This window comes from Amphiura filiformis, chromosome 11 (assembly GCF_039555335.1).
Source record: "Amphiura filiformis chromosome 11, Afil_fr2py, whole genome shotgun sequence".
Classification (NCBI taxonomy): Eukaryota; Metazoa; Echinodermata; class Ophiuroidea; order Amphilepidida; family Amphiuridae; genus Amphiura; species Amphiura filiformis.
Window position 1 is genome coordinate 61,747,319 of NC_092638.1, and position 23,444 is coordinate 61,770,762.

The following is a 23,444-nucleotide window of genomic DNA, read 5'->3' on the forward strand; positions in this document are numbered from 1 at the left end:
GGGTATCAGATGTGAGTTATCTTCAGCAGATAACTCACATCAGCAGATTTGAGCTATCTCACATCAGCAGATTTGAGCTATCAGAGCTATATACAGAAGAAAGCTTCAGTAGATAGCTATCAGATGTGAGCTATCTTCAGTAAGTAGCTATCATATGTGAGCTATCTTCAGTAAGTAGCTAGGCTATCATATGCGAGCTATCTTCAGTAGATAGCTATCAGATGTGAGCTATCTTTAGTCGATCCGATATGAGCTATCTTTAGTAAAAAGCTATCAGGCGTGAGCTATCTTCAGTATATAGCTATCAAGTGTGAGCTATCTTCAGTAGATAGCTATTAGATGTGAGCTATCTTCAGTAAGTAGCTATCAGGTGTGAGCTATTTTCAGTAGATAGCTATCAGATGTGAGCTATCCTCAGTAGATAGCTATCAGATGTGAGGTATCTTCAGTAGATAGCTATCAGATGTGAGCTATCTTCAGTAGATAGCTATCAGATGTGCGCTATTTTCAGTAGATAGCTATCAGATGTGAGCTGTCTTCAGTAGATAGCTATCAGATGTGAGCTATCTTCAGTAGATAGCTATCAGATGTGAGCTATCATTAGTAGATAGCTATCAGATGTGAGCTATCTTCAGAAGACGAGCTATCAGATGTGATCTATCTTCAGTAGATGAGCTATCAGGTGTGAGCTATTTGCACTAGATAGCTATCAGATGTGGGCTATCTTTAGTAGATAGCTATCAGATGTGGGCTATCTTCAGTAGATAGCTATCAGGTATGAGCTATTTTCAGTAGATAGCTATCAGATGTGAGCTATTTTCAGTAGATAGCTATCAGATATGAGCTATCTTCAGTAGATAGCTATCAGATGTGTGCTATCTTCAGAAGATGAACTATCATAGGCTATGTGAGTTATCTTCAGTAGATGAGCTATCAGTTGTCAGACTTCAGTAGATGTGAGCTATCCTCAGTAAATAGCATCAGTAGGGCCTAGTGAGCTATCTTCAGTAGATAGCTATCAGATGAGCTATCTTTAATAGATAGCTATCAAGTGTGCGCTATCTTCAGTTGAGCTATCAGGTGTGAGCTACTCTTCAGTACCGGTAGATTGCTATCAAATGTGAGCTATCTTTAGTAGATAGCTATCAGATGTGAGCTATCTTCGGTTGAACAGTGTCACAAGCCATGGTAGGCCTATACACCGTAGGCCTAATAGCCGTGCATCAATGCTATCAGATGTGAGCCATATTGAGCTTTAAAGGCACATATAAAGCTATATAAAATTAACAGATGTGGAAATAGGAGTATAAACTGTATAAAAGTACCAGTTGTAGTCCTACTAATTCATGGCATATTGGATGGCCTATAGGGGAAAGTTAGCCTTTAATTATAACATTCTTTAGAAGATAGCAACAATGGTATTTGTTGTGAGCTTCAGTATATGGAGACAGTGACGGCATTAGGGGCAAAGTTCTCCGCCCCCCCCTCCCCGTAAAAAAAAAAAACATTTTGCGGCAATTTTGAACAAAATTGTTATCTTCAGTAGACAGAGAGCAACAACAGCAACAACAACAAAATATGTGAACTGGCTTTAGAAGATAACAACAATAATGTCATCAGTTGTGAAGTATCTTCCGAAGCAGATTGCAAACCCCGATTCAAATTGTCTTCACTAGGGCTAGTATAGCCCTATAGATAAGAGCAATTGTTTGCAGAGGCCCCATGTCACAGGGGATTGCCCAAAGTTGACCGTCCAAAATTGTTAAGTGTAGACCAAAGTTGAGTTACATTATTTGCCTAAACATTTCTCAAAGTTGCGAAAAAGTTGTGTAAACTTTTCATAAAGTTGCATAGAATTGCGGAAAGTTACTAAGGTTAATGAAAAGTTGCACAAAATTGCAAAAAAATAGATGGCAAAGTCGAATGACAACTACCGTGCACGGTACGGTACTCCTTTGCGCAGTTTAGCACATTCTTTATCTTCACTTTTTGAGTAGGCCTATTCTTCTTTCTTTTCAGTCAGGACTCAGGATGCTCTGCTGTTTGGGCGAATTTGGGCTACTTGTCCAATCAAAGCGACCGTTCAAAAATCCATACGCCTAAAACGGAGTGTACGAGAGACTATCGAAAAACCACAATTTTTGTGTAAAGTTACCCCTGTGCAAAAAGAAAAGGAAGTCGCAAAGAATTGTGGGTACGGCGGGATATCCAAGATGGCGTCCATCGTCACCGATGTGCTGAAAAATTCTGGTAAATATCTCTGTTTTAAGCATGATAGAAGTAAAAAGAAAATGGTTTGAAGTAAACCGAGTGTTAACAAGTTTATGTTTCATGTTCTTGTTGAGTCTTTATGTGTAAACATAATTTCGGTGCACAATAAATCACATCTTTACCTGGCACTTAGTGAGTGTGTGTGGCAGACACGTCGTAAACGTAAACGTAAGCTTACCTGTACTAGACTCGCTTGCCAGTCTCGTGTACGCCGTTTGTACATTGAGACTGGATTATGCCATTTTGTGTGTCAATGGGATTTACACACTTAACGTTTTGCGTAGCTCAAACATTTCAACAATTTTTTTTGCAATTCAGTCAATTTATATGAAATTGGTGCTGATTAGACGTTCGCCTTTCGTATCTCTTTCCTTGTTGGAAAGGTATAACGTTGAGGAGATAGGAACATGTACCGTCATCCGGGACCTACTCTGCCATGTTTGGCTGAGTAACGGTACATGAACACGGTCTTTTGTGCCTATGTAAATTAGTCATTGTGTAAAGCTGTGTTTATACCCATGGGTTGCTCATCAGACTGAATCCTTGACCGACAGAGGGTGTCAATATAGGCCTACGTGTCGCTTTTGAAAAACAGCGATTCATGCGCATGCTCAGCGGGCAAATACGACGGCGATTTAGTACACTGATCATGCGTGCGATTCAGATTTCTGCAAAAGCGATTGAGTATAAATGAGTCTTTAGAAATGACTGGCGATTGTGTGTTCTCAAGTGGGTTTTATCATGTTAATTAGTGACCTGACACACATTTGTATTGGTTCGATCAAGCACTGATTTTTTGTACTGGATCGTTCAAGCATCTCCAACAAATTTTTCAATGTAAGTGCCTCTGGCCCTAGTGGAAGTAAAAATGGATACTATGGCCAGAGTTCTAGGGCTAGTGCTGATCTCCAAGTCCAAATATATTATTATTAAAGACCCAGGCAAACCTTAGTTAACATATTTGCTAGTCAGCCAAATTCGCCGACAATGTCAATGCATATTTACATAGAAATTTAAAACAACTGGCCGAAGAAGGAAACTTGCTCGAGAACTCTAGCCAAGAATTTGCTCACCGATAGCTTCACATTCCAGGCTATTAGAGACCTTTGCATTCAAAATCTAGTCGGATTCGCTGAAGCATGACACCGTGTAAAGCAATGGAAGGTCAGAAGTAAACACAGCCGATCACGACAGGCGATTGCATCAAAAATGTTGCTAAAATTACACTTCAGCAAAATTTTAGACTGTCCAAAATACATAAATCTTGCTCAAAAGATACAGTTGACTCATCGAAATAACTTTCATTCAAATTTCAACATTAACAGAATAAATAACCTCCGGTGTAAAAAATTGAACCGCTGTCCGACCGAAAAACCATAGTAAAAGTACTCTAGCATCGAATGCGTAACTATCGTGTGCAAATTCGAAGCTAGAGTTCTCGAGCAAAAGGAAACGTACATAAATATGTTTTCTATACTTCACTTGACCCAAATATATGATTTTTTATGGTGATAAGTCACTCGCACATGGAATTTTAGAGAGATTTGGATAGCAGTTCCATTAAAAAAAGCTGCTATCATAATGAGACTAAGATCTAGAAACACCCCCCAAATGCCGTTTTGGGGAATTTTGCTAGCTGAAACTTTTTGATGAAAGTCAATCTTTGACAAGATGTAACTTTGCTACGGAAAGTGCTATGAAAAAATGGTTTTCAGTTTTGGCTTTGTTTACTCAAGGGCTTTGATTTGATATATAAAATGATGCAGTTTGATGGCAAATTTGAATTCACCTAGCATACCTACATGTATATTATAGTTACCTTATTCAATGTATAAATTAAACTTCGAATTTCTGATACTTAAAAGGTAATTTCCAAGCCGTCGATCCCCCTACGTCCGACGAGCGTGATCGGTGGTGAAACAATGCAAGTCACGAGATGACCCACCTCATTGACAGCTGTGTTCTGTCGTTAAGTCGTGTTTGCGATACAGCCACGTTGCACAAGTGAGGTCGAGACTAATTGGTGACGTCGATAACAACAAGTAAACAAAATGGCTGGGAGAGCTGAGAAAGTCGTGTTTTTTAAAAATGTTTCATCGTGACGATCAGAAACCACAAAAAACTTTTTTTGACCGCGCTTGATGTGCTAACGATATACAGGTACATTGAAGGATATAAATTGGATGGTAAATAAGCAAAATATTGCAAGAAATCTACTCGCTAGAATCTTAGCGTGCCCGCAAAAAAATGTCCGTTCATGCGAATGTAATAGTGACAACGTAAAATCCTGACTAATCTGTACCTATTGCGACTTGCGTAGCGTAGTTGTCCACGTCCAACTTAGTTTGACTGTAATACTGACATTTTTTTAAACAGAATACATGTATTAGTACTCTTCACTAAGTTGGACAAAAAGCAGTCGTGAAATACGTAGCGGAAGGTCCCAGTAGGTTTTACTCACACAGGCCACAGCATTCATGCATTCGGACCGGTCGGCATGCCATGACGTCACTCGCAATTATAGTAATAGACATGATAGATTAGATCGCTGCATCCCATGCATTGGATGTTTTTGCCGAGATTCGGTTGTTCCATCTTGCGCACTCGGATCTGAAGGGGACACTTACTTTCACGCAATGGTGGAAATCACAAAACATGCCATAAAATATTGATGATGAAACAATTCCAAAACAAAAGTTTAATTTCTTACTAATACTACTACTAGGGGAATGAACTCCCAATAATTTACTGCAGGAAAAGCAAATTGGTGTTTTTTATGCAGAAAAAATTGACTGGAACTCAACTGAAAGGCCCTGTACAAACCAAAGGGATTTCGTGAGGGTGTCCCCTTTAACAGCTCGGAGTGATTGCCGAATAGGGTGAAACTCTACTAGTCTTATTACAAGACTGCCCTACCCCAACCCTAAACCCTAACCCTAAACTCTGTAAACGAGGACTGGACTCAAGTCTAGCAAGTTGCACCCTATTTGGTAATTGTACCGACAGCTCAACAGTCGAGAGAAATAAGTGCACTGGATGAAAAAAAAAAAATCGAATTTTATTATCTGAATTTTGGTGTTTTGCAAAAGCTCATTCTACAAATCGTATACTTTGAAAACTTAATTTATTGTTGTTAATGAGTTATGTACGTTTTACAAAAGTGTTGTTGTTTCAGCCCTCTTTAATAACAACATAACTCAAGAACCACAGGACCTACAAAAGTAAATGATATTTGAACTCTTCTAAATGCTCGCTATGAATTGAGCAATGCAATTTTTGCTAATGCTCACTACCATTCGCAAGATGCTGTGAACTACTTTTTTTTTCTGCTGCTTCGACCAACAATACATTGTATACCCTTAAATGGTAAAACGTACACATTATGTTCCCACCGTAGCGCGATAGACACCCATATGTGAATGATGAAGGACACGACTGGGGGATGTTGCTCAATGCTCACTAAGCTTAAACTCACGCATTGTTTGAGAAATGTATCTACTATCCACGATGATACGATAGTTACTGTGTGGCTAGAAGATAGAGTGTGGAACTTAACCTACTTCAGTCACTCGGTTGTGACGGGTTGTCGCAAATTTTCAAACGCATTAAAACAATTCTTTGTGAAGTTTAATGTTACCGAAATCATAGATCATTCATTCAACTATTTCCATTCAGACACAAGCCTTTAGGCACTTGAAACTTGATTCTGAGTTTAGCGTCCACCGCCTGCGTTATGAATTTTGTGCCGCATTTGAGATGTAAAATCTGAAATAATTCATTATTTTTTTAAACCAGAAAGAAAATTTGTTCTGCAAAATTTTTAAACCCCTTTTTTTGTATTTGAACCCTTCAAAAACTATAGAAAGCCTTGAGAACTATTAGATGAATCCATCTAAATATTTTAGCATTAAAAATATACAGGTTTTTGACCCTTGCTCTATCCAATTATTTCAATTATATCTTTGGGATACTAGAAGAGAAATCAACCTAGCCAAGATGGACACTGTTGATGTTGTAAATAATTTAACTAGGTCTAGGAAAGACCTAGTTTTGACAAATTGGTGCCAAAAATGTATTTCATAATGTCCTGCATGATTGCTATTTTTTGTATAAATGAGTCACCCCCCCCCCCTATCATGTAAGACTGAGTTCCACAGCCTAATTTCCATTGTCCTTTGATTCCAGTCTTCTTTTTGGCCAAGTGTAGATAATAAATATATATTTCTCAGTTTGCTAGGTTTTCGTAGCCAATTTTCAAACACATTAAAACAATTCTTTGTGAAGTTTAATATTACCGAAATCAATCATAGACCATTGAAACATGGTTTCATTCAACTGTTTCCATTTTCTTCTTTTTTGGCTACTTCCTACTGTAGATAATAAATATATTTCTCCGTTTGCTACATTTTTTTACTAATTATTTGTAAGTTTTGGGCGAAATTTCATAAAATACTGTCATCAAAACAAAATAAATCATGGCACTGCATTAAAAGTAATTGATAAACAAAAACATGTGAAGTGGTGCTTATTGCATACTAGAATGGATTTTCCACAGTGAAACCCCGAATGCCGCCCATCATTCGAAAGCTTAGACTCCCAGGGAACTCATTCTGAAAAATCCATTTTATTACGTGGTCTCCTGACCTTTACAGAGCGTGTTAAATATTCATAAAACTCTTGATCTTTAAAAAATCCAGGTTTGTTTATAGGGCAGCCCATTTCACGTTACGCAAGTTACAATTCAGAAAATGTTATAATAATGCACTTCTTTTTACCTTTGTAGGGCTCCTTGAAAAGGAGGACCTAAGTACACGCATTGGCAAACTAGCCAGCCGCATAGATGAAACCAAAGCAGAGGTGTACAGCACTGTACAAGACAAGTATGTGGATTTCAAACCCAATTTGAACAAGACACTGGATCTGTCTGGTAGGGTCAAGGTGCTGGCTACGGACACACAAAGTCTTGCCAACAAGATCAAGGTGAGGTTAAAGATAACTGGGATCTGAAATATGCTCATGTCAGTTTGTTAACCCTATTCTATTACCCCCCATCATGGCTTAATATGCATGTAAAAAATTATTTACACAAATAAGGTCTTATCTGTGGAATAGTTTTGATAATTTATCACTTTTCTATCAACAAACGCCTTTTTTCCTAATACAACTACCATTAACACATCATAAAATGGTTTAAAATGTTAGAAACCTGCATATTTTGACAATTTTTAGGCCAAATTTTGCCCTAAAAATAGCCCAAAATGTCCATAAACTTTTTAAATATGGTCCAAAGTAACTCGGATTTCTTTTTATTATATGTAGAAACACGGCAGTGTATTTAAAACTGCATAAAAATGCCACATTGATGTACTCATACACTTCAAAATTAAATGAAAATAATTTTTTGATCATATTTTGCTATGAGCTCATTAATTATTCATGAGCTAATTTGCATAATATTTACATAATTAAATATTAAACTTGTTTTTCTAAAAGCTTAAAGTCCAAGCTTGCCAATGGTATGCCACTTATTGGTTTTTACCCAACCAGTAACACTGCAACGCAGTAGTTAATATGATACCTCCACACCACTCAAATATACCACTTTTGTGGGGGTAATAGAATAGGGTTAACCCCAGTATGCTTGTACATTGACAGAATGACCTTTACACACACTGGGATCTTACATATGCTCATCTGTTAGCCACAGTTCCTTAAACCCCAATATGCTTGTACATTGACAGAATTACCTTTACACACACTGGGATCTTTAAATTGTTCTATAGGCTTTGGTTAATTTGAAGGTGGATTTTATGAGGCTATTCCATGTGATTTCCATGTTCCTCCTATGGAACTTGGTGATGACCTTAATCTCCATGCAATGGGCTACCTGAATGGGCATATGGCTTTTAACTGGAACAGCCCATTCATACAGATTGGGGGTACACTGTCAGACGAGTATATTTTAATCATATCTGTCATTTTTAATTCTTGCCTGCCAGGCATATTAGTCTGTGTTTTTGGTTGCCCGGCGTCAAATTATGGTTGTCCAGGGGGCAGCCAGACAAGTCATTCTGAAAGCCCTGTATGTACCTATGTAATGCATTTTTTTGTTTGTTCTTTTTATTAGCGTGCATGGATGAAACGTGTCAGAATGATTTTATGTTTATTATTTATTCGTTATTTATTCAGGAAGTTCCATCAATACAAATGTACTGGTCTCCCTGGAAGACCTGATTTTATAAATACTTAAACATGATAATAAGAATATAAGAAATATATATTTTACAAAATGAAGGAATTAAGCATGATACAAAAACAAAATGCAACAATGTTTAGCTCAGATTATTATACAAAACTTACAGACCAATTGCATTTTTAAATTCACCCAAACTCATTGAATTAAAATTGACACGAAGATTGGGAGGAAGCTTGTTCCAAGCAACTGAAGATCTAAGGAACGTTTTCTTTCCAGAAGAGGTTTTCAATATTGGAGCAACCGAACTGTTTTGAGCTTGGCCCCTTGTGTATTTTGAATGAGTAGAACGAGTGAAAATAAAATTTGAAGAAAGATGCTCAGGAACAATGAGACATTTAAAAGTTAAAATAAGTAACTAACCCAGTCCAGGTCTTTCATCATATTGTCCACTGAAGTTCTGATGTCTGCAGAGAGTAAAACATGTGCGTACATGTGTACATGCTTAAGAAAGTATGAGCATGACAAAGCATACAAACAAGCAATACACACTTTGTAATTATAAGGGGTCAGTGGTCATCAATACAGGAGATGTCGATGAAAGATATGAACAACAGCAGAATTCAAATTTCATTCTTGTGTGAATTTTGTTGTTTCAGGGTGAGATTTCAAGTCAATTGAATAGCTCTACCAGTGATCTCCATGATCTGACACACCAAATGGAAAAGACAAATGCATTGATTGATATGCTGCATATATTATGTCAGGTAAGCTACTATAGTTCATTTGACTTCCCCGAGACAGTGACGTCGATGCGTGCTCCAGTACGAGTAGTATTAAGGGGGTACTACACCCCTCGATAAATGTGTGTCTATTTTGCATTTTCTCAAAAACTAATAACACACTGGTAACAAAAGTTATGTATATTATAGGGGCAAGGAATCAATTACTACACTGGAATTTCAGTGACCCAAGACAAGTGGTTTGTTATTTATGATCAGAAATAAGGTACCGCTAGGATGTACCTCGTTTCCTATCATATATACTGAACCGCTTGTCTTGAGTCACTGAAATTTCAGTGTAGTAATTGGATTCCTTGCCCCAACAATATACATAACTTTTGTTACCAGTGTGTTATTATTTTTTGAGAAAAATGCAAAAATAGTCACAAATTTACCACATGGGTGTAGTACCCCTTAAAGCACTACTTGTTGACTCAATGAACTGGGGTGTTTACACGCCATAATCAAAGACACTAAGACAGTACACACTCTTCAAGCCAAAATGTGATGCGATGAAGCAAAATGAGTCTGATGTCGTTCAAAATCAAAATTCAGTTTTCAATCTCATTAAGGTTATACAAAGAAACGTATAAAAAACGTATAAAAGACGTATAAAGTTGTTCTCTAAAACAGAGTTTTCTCAGTAATCAAATATCGCAGCAAGTGAAATGTTGGTGCATTGGATGTAGGTTTTTCCTCCATCAGTTCGTTCAAAATTTCAGCGCCGACATGCGTGTTTATTCTAAGAGCCATTGTGCGGACGCGATTGTAATCATGTAATTGCAGTTACATATTAATTATAGTTACATATCGCTTCGAGAACAAGCAATTGTGTAAGCTGATGTATGGCCGAGTGGATAGAGCGTTGGACTGGGAATCTGTTGTAAACTATTTTTTGTGGGTTCGAGTCCCCGTGTGGCTGAATTTTCTTTCTTTTTTTCTCTTTTCTCATTTTTACTTCCTTTCTTTCCTCTTTTATTTCTCCTTTTCTTTTTCCATTTTTTTGTCATTTCTTTCTTTCTTTCTTTCTTTCTTTCTTTCTTTCTTTTTCGTTCTTTTTCTTTCTGTCTCTCTTTCTTTCTCTTTTTCACTATTTCTTTATTATTTCTTGCTCCTTTCTTTTTCCGTTTTATTTGATTGATTCGCTGACTGCAGTGAATCGTGATTGATTGTTTTTCATTTTATATAATTCAGAAATCTTGTTGAATATTCTTCCGAAATTCGATTTGCAAATAATTGCTTTTTGATATTGTTGTTGATGTTATTGTTGTACCCTATTACATTGTAGCCTAGGGGAATAGCAGCATTGATTTATTTCATCAAAGATATCAAGGCTATAAATTCAAAATCAACACATTTTCCAGGGCGTAGCTTGACGAAGTGCCCCCAATCAATTTTAAAATTGACAAAATCCTTATGAAAATTGCCGAAAATGGTTTGTGCCCCCGCATGCCGCCCTCATGCCCCCCCCTCGACTCACAAGCTTCGGGCACGAGCTAAGCCAAGTTTCATCGTGGATCGATATTCTATTGTAAGTAGGCCTACGTGCATGGCTGTTTCTGTTACGAACGTACATCCTTCTGATATCAAGCGCATGAAAAACTCTCGGCTAACCTTAAAGGAGCTATTCTCAGAGCTTTATTTTGCTGAATACCCCATCATAATTAGACTTACGGTTCCAGAGATATAGCCATTTTAGTGTTGCTTAGAACAATAAAATACAAAATAAGTTGAATACTATTATTGGTTAGATCTCAAAATCAATATTCCCGCCATCCGACTCATTTACTTGATCACATCATAAATGGTCTAAACAAATGCTTGGCAGGTAACTATGTCATATGTTGGACCTCCATCAATGACAATATTGTACATACATATAGAGGTGCGCGTATGTATCGCGTTGTATGCGTTGACGCATTGCAGAATACTCGCATGCGCTAGCAGTACGTGCAACAAAAGATGTGAAGTTGTAAACAAGTTTCGTTCATTTTAGAAAAAGGGGATTTTTTTATGACGGTAACTTAATTTTTACTTAAAAAATAGTTTACAGTTATTAAAATAATATTTAACTGACTAAGAATGACAATAAACGATGGGAATTTTTATTTTGACTATCCTCTACCTATGATAGACGACAGGCAGGTCCAATATTTTTTATCGTAGCCGGCATCCACTACTCAAAATATTGGACATGTCTGTCGTCTATCATACGGTAGAAGATAGTCAAAATAAAAATTCCTATGGTTTATTCTCTAATTCAAATATCAGTCTACCGCTTACATGTATGTGCATTTGGACTGAATGGAGATTCCAGTTTATAGTCAAAGCCTGTTATGTCTCTGATACTAATACTATTCTAGTGTTTCATTTGAAATAAGTACTTGAAATGATACATTAATGTTTTGATGTATCTTTGAATAGGTTCAAGAAGACTTGGAACAGTTTGAGAAGACTTTGGATGCTCAGGATTTCTTGCAAGCATCTAAACATGTGGATAACACGGTAAAATGGGTTTAATTGATCAGTAACTACCTAAATATTGACTAGTAGGCATTCAGTAGTCATACACTGGTTTACCTCCAATAAAAATAATCTCTGTATCTATTCTTTTCTACAAATGGGGGATTTCTCATCAAAAATATCACCTCCTGGGATATAAGGGAATATGATTTGGGTTATAGTTAATTTAACCCTAACTCATATATCACTTGAGGGGATGTTTTGAATGAGCAATTCCACATGTGCAAATCTACTGCGGTAAAAATGTAATTTGACAAACGCCCGCATACACTGTGTGACAAGGAATTAAATCTAACCCACTCCTGATTGGTTGGTATTTCAGATAATGTCCTTTGATTGGTTTTTATCAGTATTTTCACCCCGCCCACATTGTGTCCTTTGAAATACGATTACTTATATTGCTGTGTTGTAGAAAGAACATGCTCTCTACAAAGTCTGTGAAATGTATGCTATATGCAAATGACTGAGAACAATTCCATGATGTTAGAGACACTATACTTAGAAATTCATAAATACAACATGACAGATGCACTCTTTGCTGTGACTTAAGGTAATACACTATTTTCAAGTGTTGCGATTTGGTAGTTCACAACATCTTGCGTATAGTAGTGAGCTTCGGCAAAAATTGCATTGCTCATTTCCTTGCGAGCGTGTAGAAGACTTCAAATATCACAGAAAAGCTTTTATAGGTCCTGTGGTTCTTGAGTTATGTTGTAAAGAAGGTTGAAACAACAACACTTTTGTAAAATGTACATAACTCATTAACAACAATAAATTAAGCAAGTTTACAGAGTATATGATTTGTAGAATGAACTTTTGCAAAACATCAATGTGTTATTTTTCAATAATATATTGATTTAGACAATAGAAATCGATTTTTTTTGGCTGTTTCGACCAACAAGACCGCATCTACCCTTAACCATGACAATGTAACAACAAGGAGGCTATGAAACACAATAGATATGACATTGTGTTCATTCAATTGAATTTCTGAGTTTAAAACTTTATGTGTTATTTGTAAACTATAATAATTTGTGGTTTGAATCCTTCACAGAGGCAGAATGTGGCATTACTGAAAAAAGGAGGATACTGTGATCTGAAAATTGTCAAAGCTTTGGAGGTAAGCAAATCATGAAAACTATTTGTTTTAAGGGCTGGGGTATGAACGTTCGGACAGTATTTATTTTGGGACATTAGAGCACATCAGACATATCGAATTGCATTCTGAATCTGAAGAATGTCATTCTGATATCAAATAATTTTGATTTTTGAAATTAGCAATTTAATACACATTTTATGGCAAATCATTAAAATTGATATTTTGATATTTAACAGTACTTGAAGTAAACTTTATAAATCTGATGATTTATACTTAAAGTGTATGTAGGTGGGATGAAAAGCCGACGATCAATTGAAAATTTTGACCTTTCAGTATTGAAGATATGGATTTTTTTCCCAAAACACCAAAAAAAATTAGGTCTTTTGGGAAAAAAATCCATATCTTCAATATGAAAGGTCAAAATTTTCAATTGACCGTCGACTTTTCCTCCCTGCTACATATACTTTAAGAATATATCATTAGATTTATATAATTTACTTCGAGGACTGTTATATATCAAATTTTTATAATTTGTCATAAAATTTGTATTATATTGTGATTTTCAAAAAATGTAAATTATTTGATATCAGAAAGACATGCTTCGTATTCAGAATGCAATTCGATAGGTCTGAGGTGCTCTCATGTCCCACAAAAATACTGTCGAAGCATAATAAACGTTCATTTTAGATCCCTTAAATATGTACCATATTCTTTCCATTACCCACCCTGGGGGCTCAAGTAGTGTTGTGTTTAATGGGTGCTTATTTTTCCCACCATTATTTACAATAATTATTGTACCAAAGTATATTAATTGCAAGCCTTGAAATAAGCGGGCACGGGGAGCAAATTTACCCTCATAAAGCTACCAATTGCTCCTGGTCCTTGTAAAATTCACATGAACCGGGAGCAATTTTCTAAAATAAATTGCTCCTGGTTACAGTTTTGCACTTGATGCAGTCGTGCTGGTATGCTGTATTGTATATATGCAGAAAAGGATTTAATATTGAAAATTGCTCCTGTTTCTTCAGAAATTGCTCCTGGTTCTTGTAAAATCCCAGTGAACCAGGAGCAATGTTCAAAACAAATTGCTCCTGGTTCTAGTCTGCTTATTTCAAGGCTTGATTAATTGTGGGATGGGCTTTTTACGACGAGAGTTCATAACTTGTATGGGGTTCACTGTCGTACAAGTTTGGAAGTGTCAAGCTTGACAGTTCTAAACTTGTCCGATGGCAAACCCACTAAAAACTATGGTTAACCCTCTAAAAACTTGCTAATTGCCAATAGAATACTCTAATTGAATCTATACTACACCATCTGGGCTTATCAGTGTGTGTGTGCTTACTTAACGTTCCCTTTCGCATTTTTTTTTTGGTACGCTAACACACTGAAAGTGTGTTTTCCCTCACTTATCGTCAATCCTAACTACTGCAGTACAGCAATTCCCGTCCGTTGTCTGAAATTGATGACATGAAAATTACGACCTGCTGTTTTAAAATGAGCTAGCCATAATTTGTAGTGTGTTGAAAGCACCTTCATCTCTGCTTTGCTCATGGCAATGAATATCCTTTATTTGCACAATACTTAAATATTGTCGACAGCAATATCAACCTGTTTCTAAACTTGGGTTTTATCTTGTCTTTATGTTCAGGCTGAAAGGTGCATTCATCATCAGACATTAATCTATCATTTAGAAGAAATGTGGACAGCTACACTGAAATGGAATCTACCCCCAGCGAAGGAAACACTTAATGCCAAAAATGTGTCGCAGATCAGATTGACGATTGGTAGGTGACAATTTGAAGAGCGCTTTTTAGAAACTTATTCAGTCCACCACAAAATACTTGTGGACTTTGCAAGTTTTAGAAGAGCAATCGTTATTTGATAAATTGTTGTATCAAATTTTAACATCCTCAAATTTTGCAAAGATCTTTCCTTGTCATGTTTGGATCCTCTTAAAATCGTGCACAATTTAATTTCAAAAGAGATAAAGTGGAAGAAAAAACAACAATAAATACAACTGCACATACATTTTTGCCAGTGGTTCTTTGTTTGTTTTTACCTATACATAAAAGTAAAATTAAAATACAGGCAAGCCATATATTCAAATGGCTTCAGTGTTTTCACTTCCACAGAGGTCTAACAAACCTACATGGATTAGTATTATTAATGGATTGTGAAAACCATTGTAGTGTGTCTTAGCTCTTCTTACAGGATTTTTGCTTGCTTATTAGAATTGTTTTTGAATAAATGGCTGTGAAGCTGTAGAAAACAAGAAAAGAGTGAGCTTTATTAAAGCTGAATAAAAAAAATCAGTTTGTTTTACTAAAAAAAGTTTGCATAAAAAACTCTTTTGCACTCTTTTTAATGTTTGAAATACACACATTTGTTTTTTTGTGTGGTGGGGGGGGGGTGGGCACTATTATTAAAAACCATTATTGACACCATGTTTATTATTATAAGTTAAAATTCCCAAATAAAAATTCGCTGTATGTTTTGTTGATCAGGTCATAACACCAATCTACCGTCTGCAATGCAAGCTATGGAACAGGTTGGGATTCTAACACCAAAACTAAAGGCCTTTGGTAAGTATTAACAATAGGTGACCCAATAAGTCAATGGCCCATTCCAGTTGAAATCCATACACCCCCTATGGAAAACAAGACCTTGATCTTCCACACAGGGAGTGTGATATTCAAATGGAGTCACCCATTCAGTGTCGTCTGCTGCTAAATGCGTTATTCCAGTTGAAATCCATACACCCCCTATGGAAAACAAGACCTTGATCTTCCACACAGGGAGTGTGATTTTCAAATGGAGTCACCCATTCAGTGTCGTCTGCTCCTAAATGGGTTTTTCCAGTTGAAATCCATACACCCCCTATGGAAAACAAGACCTTGATCTTCCACACAGGGAGTGTGAATTTCAAATGGAGTTACCAGTTACCTAAATGGGTGGCTCCATTTGAAATATACACACCCTGTGTGAGAGGTTAAGATGAAGTTTTCCAAAGGGGTGTATGGATTTCAAGTGGAATAGCCCAATATATGGCACAATCTGGTCCACGGGGGCCAAAGGAGGCAAATTTGAAACCAGATAACAGTAAAAATATGAAGTAAAAAACAATAAAATACATAAGAAAATAGACATCAAAAAACTTTAGAACAACGTATGCTAGACCTTTGGTGTATTCAGTAAATGATAGCCTATTGTATGTATAATGTAATAATTACAGTAATTCAATTTTCAAAATTCCCTCTGTTGGCTCCCATGGACCAGATCGTGACACATATGAGGACAATGTCTGTAAAGTTATTTTTTAAGTTATGAACTAATTTAGGGTACTATTGACATTTTCATTGTCATTACCATCACCATTTTGCTGTGTAGTTTGATCCATACCTCGGGAGGGAGATCTTAGGTCATGGGGGTCAACGAAAAGTAACGGTGTGTTGGCGCACGGAAAGTAGTGCGAGCGTATAAAGAAGGAAACTAGTGCGTAAACACTGACAGAAATATGCATAATAAATTTTATTTTGCTACTTTTGTAATGTCATGGTTCACAAATTGGTTGTTCTGTCAAACAGATTTAATTACTCGCAGCTCTTCTATCCATCTCTGATTATCAGTGGTTTTGAGATACAAACCTGATGAAGATTAATAACGTTCTCATCTGAGTGTAGCACTTGCATAAATTCCCCTTTGTGAACACCGACCATTGAAAAATGTATGCAAACACATCTGACTGTATCCTTACATATAGTTGAATAAGTCACTGACATTCATTTCCTAATTGGGTGTCATTTTTTTCTTACTTTCTTTCGCACTCAGGAAAGAAACTGGTCGAGTTCATTGTGACTCCACTCATCACCTTTGGAGGCTGTGGTTTCAACACAGGAAAAACAGATGAAGTAAGTGATATAATGTAGGCCACCAGCATATAGTTTGTTCGGCTATAATTGGTGAAAATGATTTGGTTTTGTTACTATGCATGTCATTGAAATCCCCTCTTACGTTTGCGTGAATTCACTTGAGTGTGCACTAGTCACGCATTACACAATTCACGATTAGCGTAAGTGCTGTGCCCAGTTGCATGCACGCGATGTCATGAGTCTCATATTTTCACCAATAATAAGCCAAACAAACTGTAGCTGGAGGATCACTTGGCAATCCGTTTTACATGTGTGGATGTGTGCGTATGTGTTTATCGCAAAACACGGACAGACGCAAATTTTCATGGAATGTTTGCAGATAGGGGTTTCTCCATCCAGTACACTTTCTAGAAAACAAACACAACAGAACAATATTACTAGTCAAAGGTAAGTTAAAAACTATTCCTCTACAGTGCAGCCAGTGCATATTTCTCAGACGGCACTAATTTACAATATAAATATCTACATTTATTTATATAAATATCTACATTTATTTATTTACAACTGTACTGATACAAATTTCAACTGGAATCAATGTTCCATATATTTAGTACACCGGAAAATGCAAGATTTACATGTACGGATTATTCGAATTCCACCAGATTAAAAAAAATGGACAGAAAAAATATTCGGATTGCTTTTCTGGTGAAAAAAAAAATTATGTGATTTGAAATAAAACTGTAAAATGAATCATTTCCTACCCTGGGCCAATTATTGTCAACAGAGGGCATGTATTATTATCAATATCGTGCCACAAGATCGCAAGTTTTAAGGCAAGCAATGTTCAAGTAATGTTAAGATGGCAGTGGATCAAAATGCATGTAAAAGCATCAGCTTGTTGCTTTAACAGTGTACAAGCTATATCGGTAGCTAGGACTTACACTGCACTGTAGCTGATCTGAACTTCTGATATGTTGTTTTGTTGTAATGTATGCCTCCCGAATTGTGCACTTTCAGACTTTGCTGATTTTTTTCTTGGACCACATACATCCATGAGTGTACATGAGCCGTTTATTTGTGTCAGAATTTTTTTCTTTGAAGGATTGATTCAAGATTTTTGGTGAAAATTTGGTGGGAACATTTGGGACAGTCGGTTGGTTGGGCCTGAAATAAATTGCTCCTGGTTCCAGTTTTGCACTTGATGCAGTAATGCTGGTATGTTGTATTGTATATATGCAGAAAAGGGTTTACTATTTGAAATTTTGTGTTGTTTCTTCAGAAATTTCTCCTGGTTCTTGTAAAATCTCAGTAAACCAAGAGCAATGTAAACAAATTGCTCCTCATTCAAGTCCGCTTATTTCAAGTCTTGATGACAAGCGAACAACCTTTTTTGGCTTAAAATTTAAACCATGTAAAAGGAGCATGGCAATAATACATTTTCAGTACAGTTCACATCAACAGTGAACAACTCACCCCTGGTGGTCCAATACAGCAGTAGAGACAGCCGCACATGCTCCATGTACTGGTCACGTGATAGCCCTGGCGTTCATACAGGCTCTTGGCACGGTTCGTTGTCAACACACCGAGGTATATGGTCTGAAACAATAGAGAACAACAAAGTAAATTTGAGACGGTCGGAAGGGTGAAATGGTCGGAAGAAATATAACATTTTTACACTGATTTAGTATCACGTTTTGTTCTTTTCACATGCAGAATAAAAATAATAAACTTTCATAAGTGTTTCTGTGACAGGAAAAAACCTGGCTTAAGAAGAAAAGAAGTAACTTGCCGGTTAGATTAATGTTTGAACAGTTTTGATGAAAAAAAGATAATTTAAAACAAACCTTACATGACATTGACGTTGATGGGCCTCATACTCTGCCCTATCCAACAGCACCTTGCCGACGCCCCGACCACGGGCGCTATCGTCCACACAAATATGATCCACATAACACTTCCCCAGCTCCACATCCTCATCCAACACCAAACCCAGACACATGACCCTGGAAAAAATACACGGCAGAATTGATTTGAGTATCATATACGAAAATCGTATGTGGACGAGCACTTGATTTGAACGGTGGTTCAGGTTGTAGAAGATGTCGGGTCTGTTTGAAATTATATTAGTGTAGTACCCCAGGTACACTTGTTAACATGTCTTATATAGACTCGAATGATGTGCTTCTATAAAATGGTTGAAGCATTTCTTAGTTTATATGCATGCGGACCTCAGGGTTTTTGCATAATTTTTGACTGCGTCGCCTGTATTTACTAAAAACATGTTAAAAACCCTCCAAATTGCGTAATTTTTACGTTTAACATTGTTTATATGGCCTAAGAAAGCTTTGGGCAAACATTGTTTATCAAGGTCAAATTAACTTAGAACACAAAAAAATAATTGCTAAAATGTGGGCAAAAGTTTCTGAACATGGAGTTTGCAATCAAAATACATGGCCAGTAGGCACGTACAGTTGACATTCATATCCGTGCATGTATTTGTTATGTACCTGGAATTTATTCACACATGGCTTTTTGACCTAAAGTCTGCACAAAAAGTAACTCAGCTGTTATAAATACGCCTTAGATTCAGAACTAATAATTGTTTTCACAATATTTCAACATAGCGAGAAGGATGATTTATTTACCGCATTTTGATACCCCATTAGTCAAATGTCGTTCAATATTAACACCACAGTAGTGCTTTTACAGAAAAATCCCCGAATTTAACAGTTGCAGTTTACAGCGATCAATGGTTATAATGCCAGCACTGTAAACACGTAAAGCCCGCCATTATCTTCGCGCTTACTTCAAATCAATACAAATAACTGCAACTTTTAAATTGGGGTATTTTTCTTTCAAAACACTGCTGTATTGTCAATATTGAAGAAAATTGGACAAATGGGGTATCAAAATGCACGTAAATAAATCATCCTTCTTTTTATGTTGAAATATTGTGAAAACAATTATTAGTTCTGAATCTATAGGCCTATTTATAACAGCTGAGTTACTTTTTGTGCAAAAATAGTGCTTTTGGCAAAATTCCAAAATGCGCTATGGGAGTGAGTTTGGCTGTCGTGCAAAACCCCCAAATGCTAACATAGTATAATTATTATATGAAAGGTATTTAAAAAAAATACCTAACATTACCAAGTCTTAAATTCACTAAACATTCTTTGGAGATCCAGTTCAAAATTTCATGAATAGACTTTTAATGTCAGTTTCAGCAAATACGCATAAATAGTATTGAGTAAACATTGATGACATTTTTCCCATAAAATTTTAAATGTATCGCAGAATGTGCAGTGCACATGTGTATCATGGAAGTTTTTGATTTCAAGAACATTCTTGAAATTTTGTAATTGAAGCAAAATCAGTTGGTGAATTCAATTCAAGGCTTAGGCTTCATACCTTAAGGCGTGCCAGCATCCCAGCTCCATGAATTGTTCATTAGCAGTGCTATAAATACAGTTAAATAAAATCAAATAATTATAAATGAACATTAGAATATTTTCTGATATGCTTAATAACCAATGATGGAAATATCACAATTTGATTTGAGATGATAAATTTGGAATACAACATTTGCGGTCAGTATATCTTAGATTGTGTACATATTTTTCAATGAACATGAAAAAAAATGAAAAAATTTAAAGAAATATGTCATTACCATTTTGTGAAAATGTCATTGAAATGGGTCACTAAGTCCGCAAAAAAAAAACCCTGCTTTTTCTATGGGCGGATGGACCTTTTGAGTAGTGTCAGTTGGTTAATTGGGTTTTATTAAATTTTTTTTTTGTAAATTGCTTTTTTTCATAGCCCCAAAAATCTGATTTGACAATTTGACATGCATGCAGCAAATATATTTTTTTATAAATGAACTTACTCGAGTTCCTTGTCCCCATGGAATTTCAGTTGTATAAGCCCGACAGGCACACCCTCTAACTCGGCGACCAGCGTCCTTTGGTAGAAGGCTGGGTTCTGCCCCCTGTGATTCGCCGATATGAACCTCTCAGCGATAGGCATCCTTAAATACAACCAGAAGGCTTGTCATATGAAAATGAGGGTGTCACACGGGGGTCATCGCAAGCCGGAAACAAGACGGGCGTCATTTGGGGAGTCTCTCAAGCCTAGGATGGATGCAGCGTAACATACCTCGCATGCTGGAAACAGACTGGGCTTTACATGGGCAGCCTGACATACCCGGGGATAAACGGTGCGTCGCATGGGGAACCTCCCTTCCATTGACAGTCTTGTTGTTATGTAGGGAGCCTCACATGCTAGGGATGGACCAAGGCATCACATAGCCATGGGGATCCTCACATGCTATCAGGCTTGTAGCTAGCTAAATTTTAGTGCCGGCCAAAATTAAAAGAGAAAATTGAATCAGAATACCAATTTCTTGACAGTAATGGCATTTGACAGCTGTTTTGAGGACAATTTATCATTTTAGTGCTGGTCGGCAAGACCTACATGTATAATTTCCTTCAGTGCCGGTCGGTCGGTCAGGCTGAGTACTGGTTATTGCCGACCAGCGCCAACCACTGTGGCTACAACCCTGCATGCTAGTGACAGATGGATACAGTGTCGTATGGACCATACGGTTGTGTATACAATTCATAATATTAATGTTAATTCTAACGAGCAAAAAAAAACCATAGTCGTACACACATATATCATTTTTGAAATAAACAAATGTCCTCATAGTTTGGCTATCAAACCTTTGTACATGTATATCATATGCAAATATATATATCTTACTTGCGTTCCGTCACATTGTGAACCATTTTCCCTTTGAATGCCTCAGTCACAAGCTTTCCGGCGAATTCAGCATCCGTTGGCGTGTCCTGTAAGGGCCGTACTGTTACTCCATTTATGGGCGTGGAGCCAGGGGCTGTAGGATTAGCTGTGGGCTGTGATAGCACTGGGCTGAAGTTGTTGTTGTACTTTTCACGAGACATATTGTTGACTGTGTTGAAGAGAATTGGAGACTTGAGACTAAGAGAATTTGTTTGTTAAACTTTGTAGATTACAAAGAGTCAATACCCCACTCATTAATTCGGGTCAAAATGGACAGTAAACTTTCCTGTAAGTTACCATTTCGGCATTTTGAGTAAAGAATTGCAAAATTAAAATTTAATGGAAATCATCAGAGATGCCACTTTTCCTACTTTTGTCTGAATTCTTACTTTTATAAAGTCAAAATATCCGCACTTTTATTTATTTTCAGCCCATTTTGGGACTTTTTACTCTAAATTTACGTCAGGTTTTTCAGACTTTTTGAGTGGTTCTTAGTGGCATCTCTGAATCATACCCATTTAAAATGGATTTGGATTACAAGACTTTAGTAACACATACAATTCCTTTTGTTAGTGAATGGCATATGCTTTATACTTAGAATGCGTGGACTATAAATCATGAATATTAAACTGTAATAGGTGTTAGCTTAAGTTTTTCATATCTATAGCCTAATGACCAAAATTTGATTCTTTTATTTTGCTATCTGAATTATCACTTTACTGATATTCTCATTAATTAAATAGTAACATTTTCCAGACCCATTTCCGAGAGTCATTTCACTCCACTGTTTTACAATTCAGTATCAGCACAAGGCCTTAGTTACAAATAAAGAGAAATAAGAAATTAATGTATGAAGTTATCAAAGATGTGATATGCATGATGTGTACATTTATACATATCAAAATGATTATTTTCCATCCGATTTTGGTGTATCTGAAAAAGCCTGTCTCTTCCAAAGACACCCATTGGTTCCACTTGAAATGGCTAGCACACTTACCACTCCATAATATGTGACGTGTCATGTCAAAAACAGACACTTTTGGGCAGGATCGTAAATGGAGAAATAGCCAAAAATCTGCCCGCGGGTGATTTTTTTCACAATTTGGGTTTGTTGCAAATTTGTGATGTTATTAATGTTAAAAATATTTTTCAGACCGGAATATAACTGGCATCTTGTATTTTTTGAGACATTTTTCAAGGTAATTCCTACTCTCAACATTGTCAATAATATTTTTAAAGGCTGATACATGTATCTCAAATTCCAATTTTTTAATACCATAATTTACAAACTCAATATCTTTGCTTAGGAATGTCCGATTTCATTGGGGAAAACAGTGTTGTGGAGCAAAATATCGCTATATTTAAGATATGTAAAAACCTCAAAATTGATAACTTGCCCAAGCCCAAAAGTGTCTCCTTTTGACATGACACGTCACATATTTCAAAATCTGTTTATTTCAAGTGGATGCAAATTATGTTTGGACAGGGTAGATGTGAGGAAATGTTTTGGATGAGGCAGGTACAGGCCCTGTCTAGATTTTAAAAGCGAGTGGTCATCACTCGCTAGTATGATGTTAGGCGAGTGGTTGAAGCACTCTCTAGTAGTAGAATGTAGTGGTCAAATCACTCTCTAGATCTGACAGTTCATTCATGACAATTATACTTAGGCTTACGGACTGTTGAAGATGTTGAATAACATTATTTCAAGAAAAGGCTAATTTATTATAATATATCGAATGAATATATTGAAAGTGCTGAAACTTGGGTGATCATGGTGATTCACAGAGAGCGATATTTATTGTCTATGACGAGTGGAAATTCGCTCACTAGAAATTGAGTTTGGGCGAGCGGTGGCGAGCGAGAGCAATCACTCGCCTCAAACGTCAAGACCTGCAGATATATTATTATTA

The 23,444-nt window shown here is 36.5% G+C and overlaps 2 protein-coding genes across 2 annotated transcripts in view; one reads left to right on the plus strand and one right to left on the minus strand.

Annotated features, from left to right (window-relative positions):
• The first annotated feature begins 2,136 nt into the window (after positions 1-2,136).
• LOC140165109 (centromere/kinetochore protein zw10 homolog) overlaps positions 2,137-23,444 on the plus strand; it is a 128,348-nt gene continuing 107,040 nt past the window's right edge. The window contains exons 1-8 of the mRNA XM_072188536.1: positions 2,137-2,250; positions 7,055-7,251; positions 9,124-9,231; positions 11,671-11,751; positions 12,824-12,889; positions 14,517-14,652; positions 15,373-15,450; positions 16,697-16,776. Of these exons, the coding sequence (XP_072044637.1) occupies positions 2,214-2,250; positions 7,055-7,251; positions 9,124-9,231; positions 11,671-11,751; positions 12,824-12,889; positions 14,517-14,652; positions 15,373-15,450; positions 16,697-16,776 (783 nt within the window). The 5' untranslated portion in view covers positions 2,137-2,213. The remainder of the gene's footprint in view (positions 2,251-7,054; positions 7,252-9,123; positions 9,232-11,670; positions 11,752-12,823; positions 12,890-14,516; positions 14,653-15,372; positions 15,451-16,696; positions 16,777-23,444) is intronic.
• LOC140165110 (uncharacterized) overlaps positions 16,601-23,444 on the minus strand; it is an 83,713-nt gene continuing 76,869 nt past the window's right edge. Inside the window, exons 11-12 of the mRNA XM_072188538.1 lie at positions 18,211-18,333; positions 16,601-17,144 (exon numbers count right to left, since the gene is read on the minus strand). Of these exons, the coding sequence (XP_072044639.1) occupies positions 17,100-17,144; positions 18,211-18,333 (168 nt within the window). The 3' untranslated portion in view covers positions 16,601-17,099. The remainder of the gene's footprint in view (positions 17,145-18,210; positions 18,334-23,444) is intronic.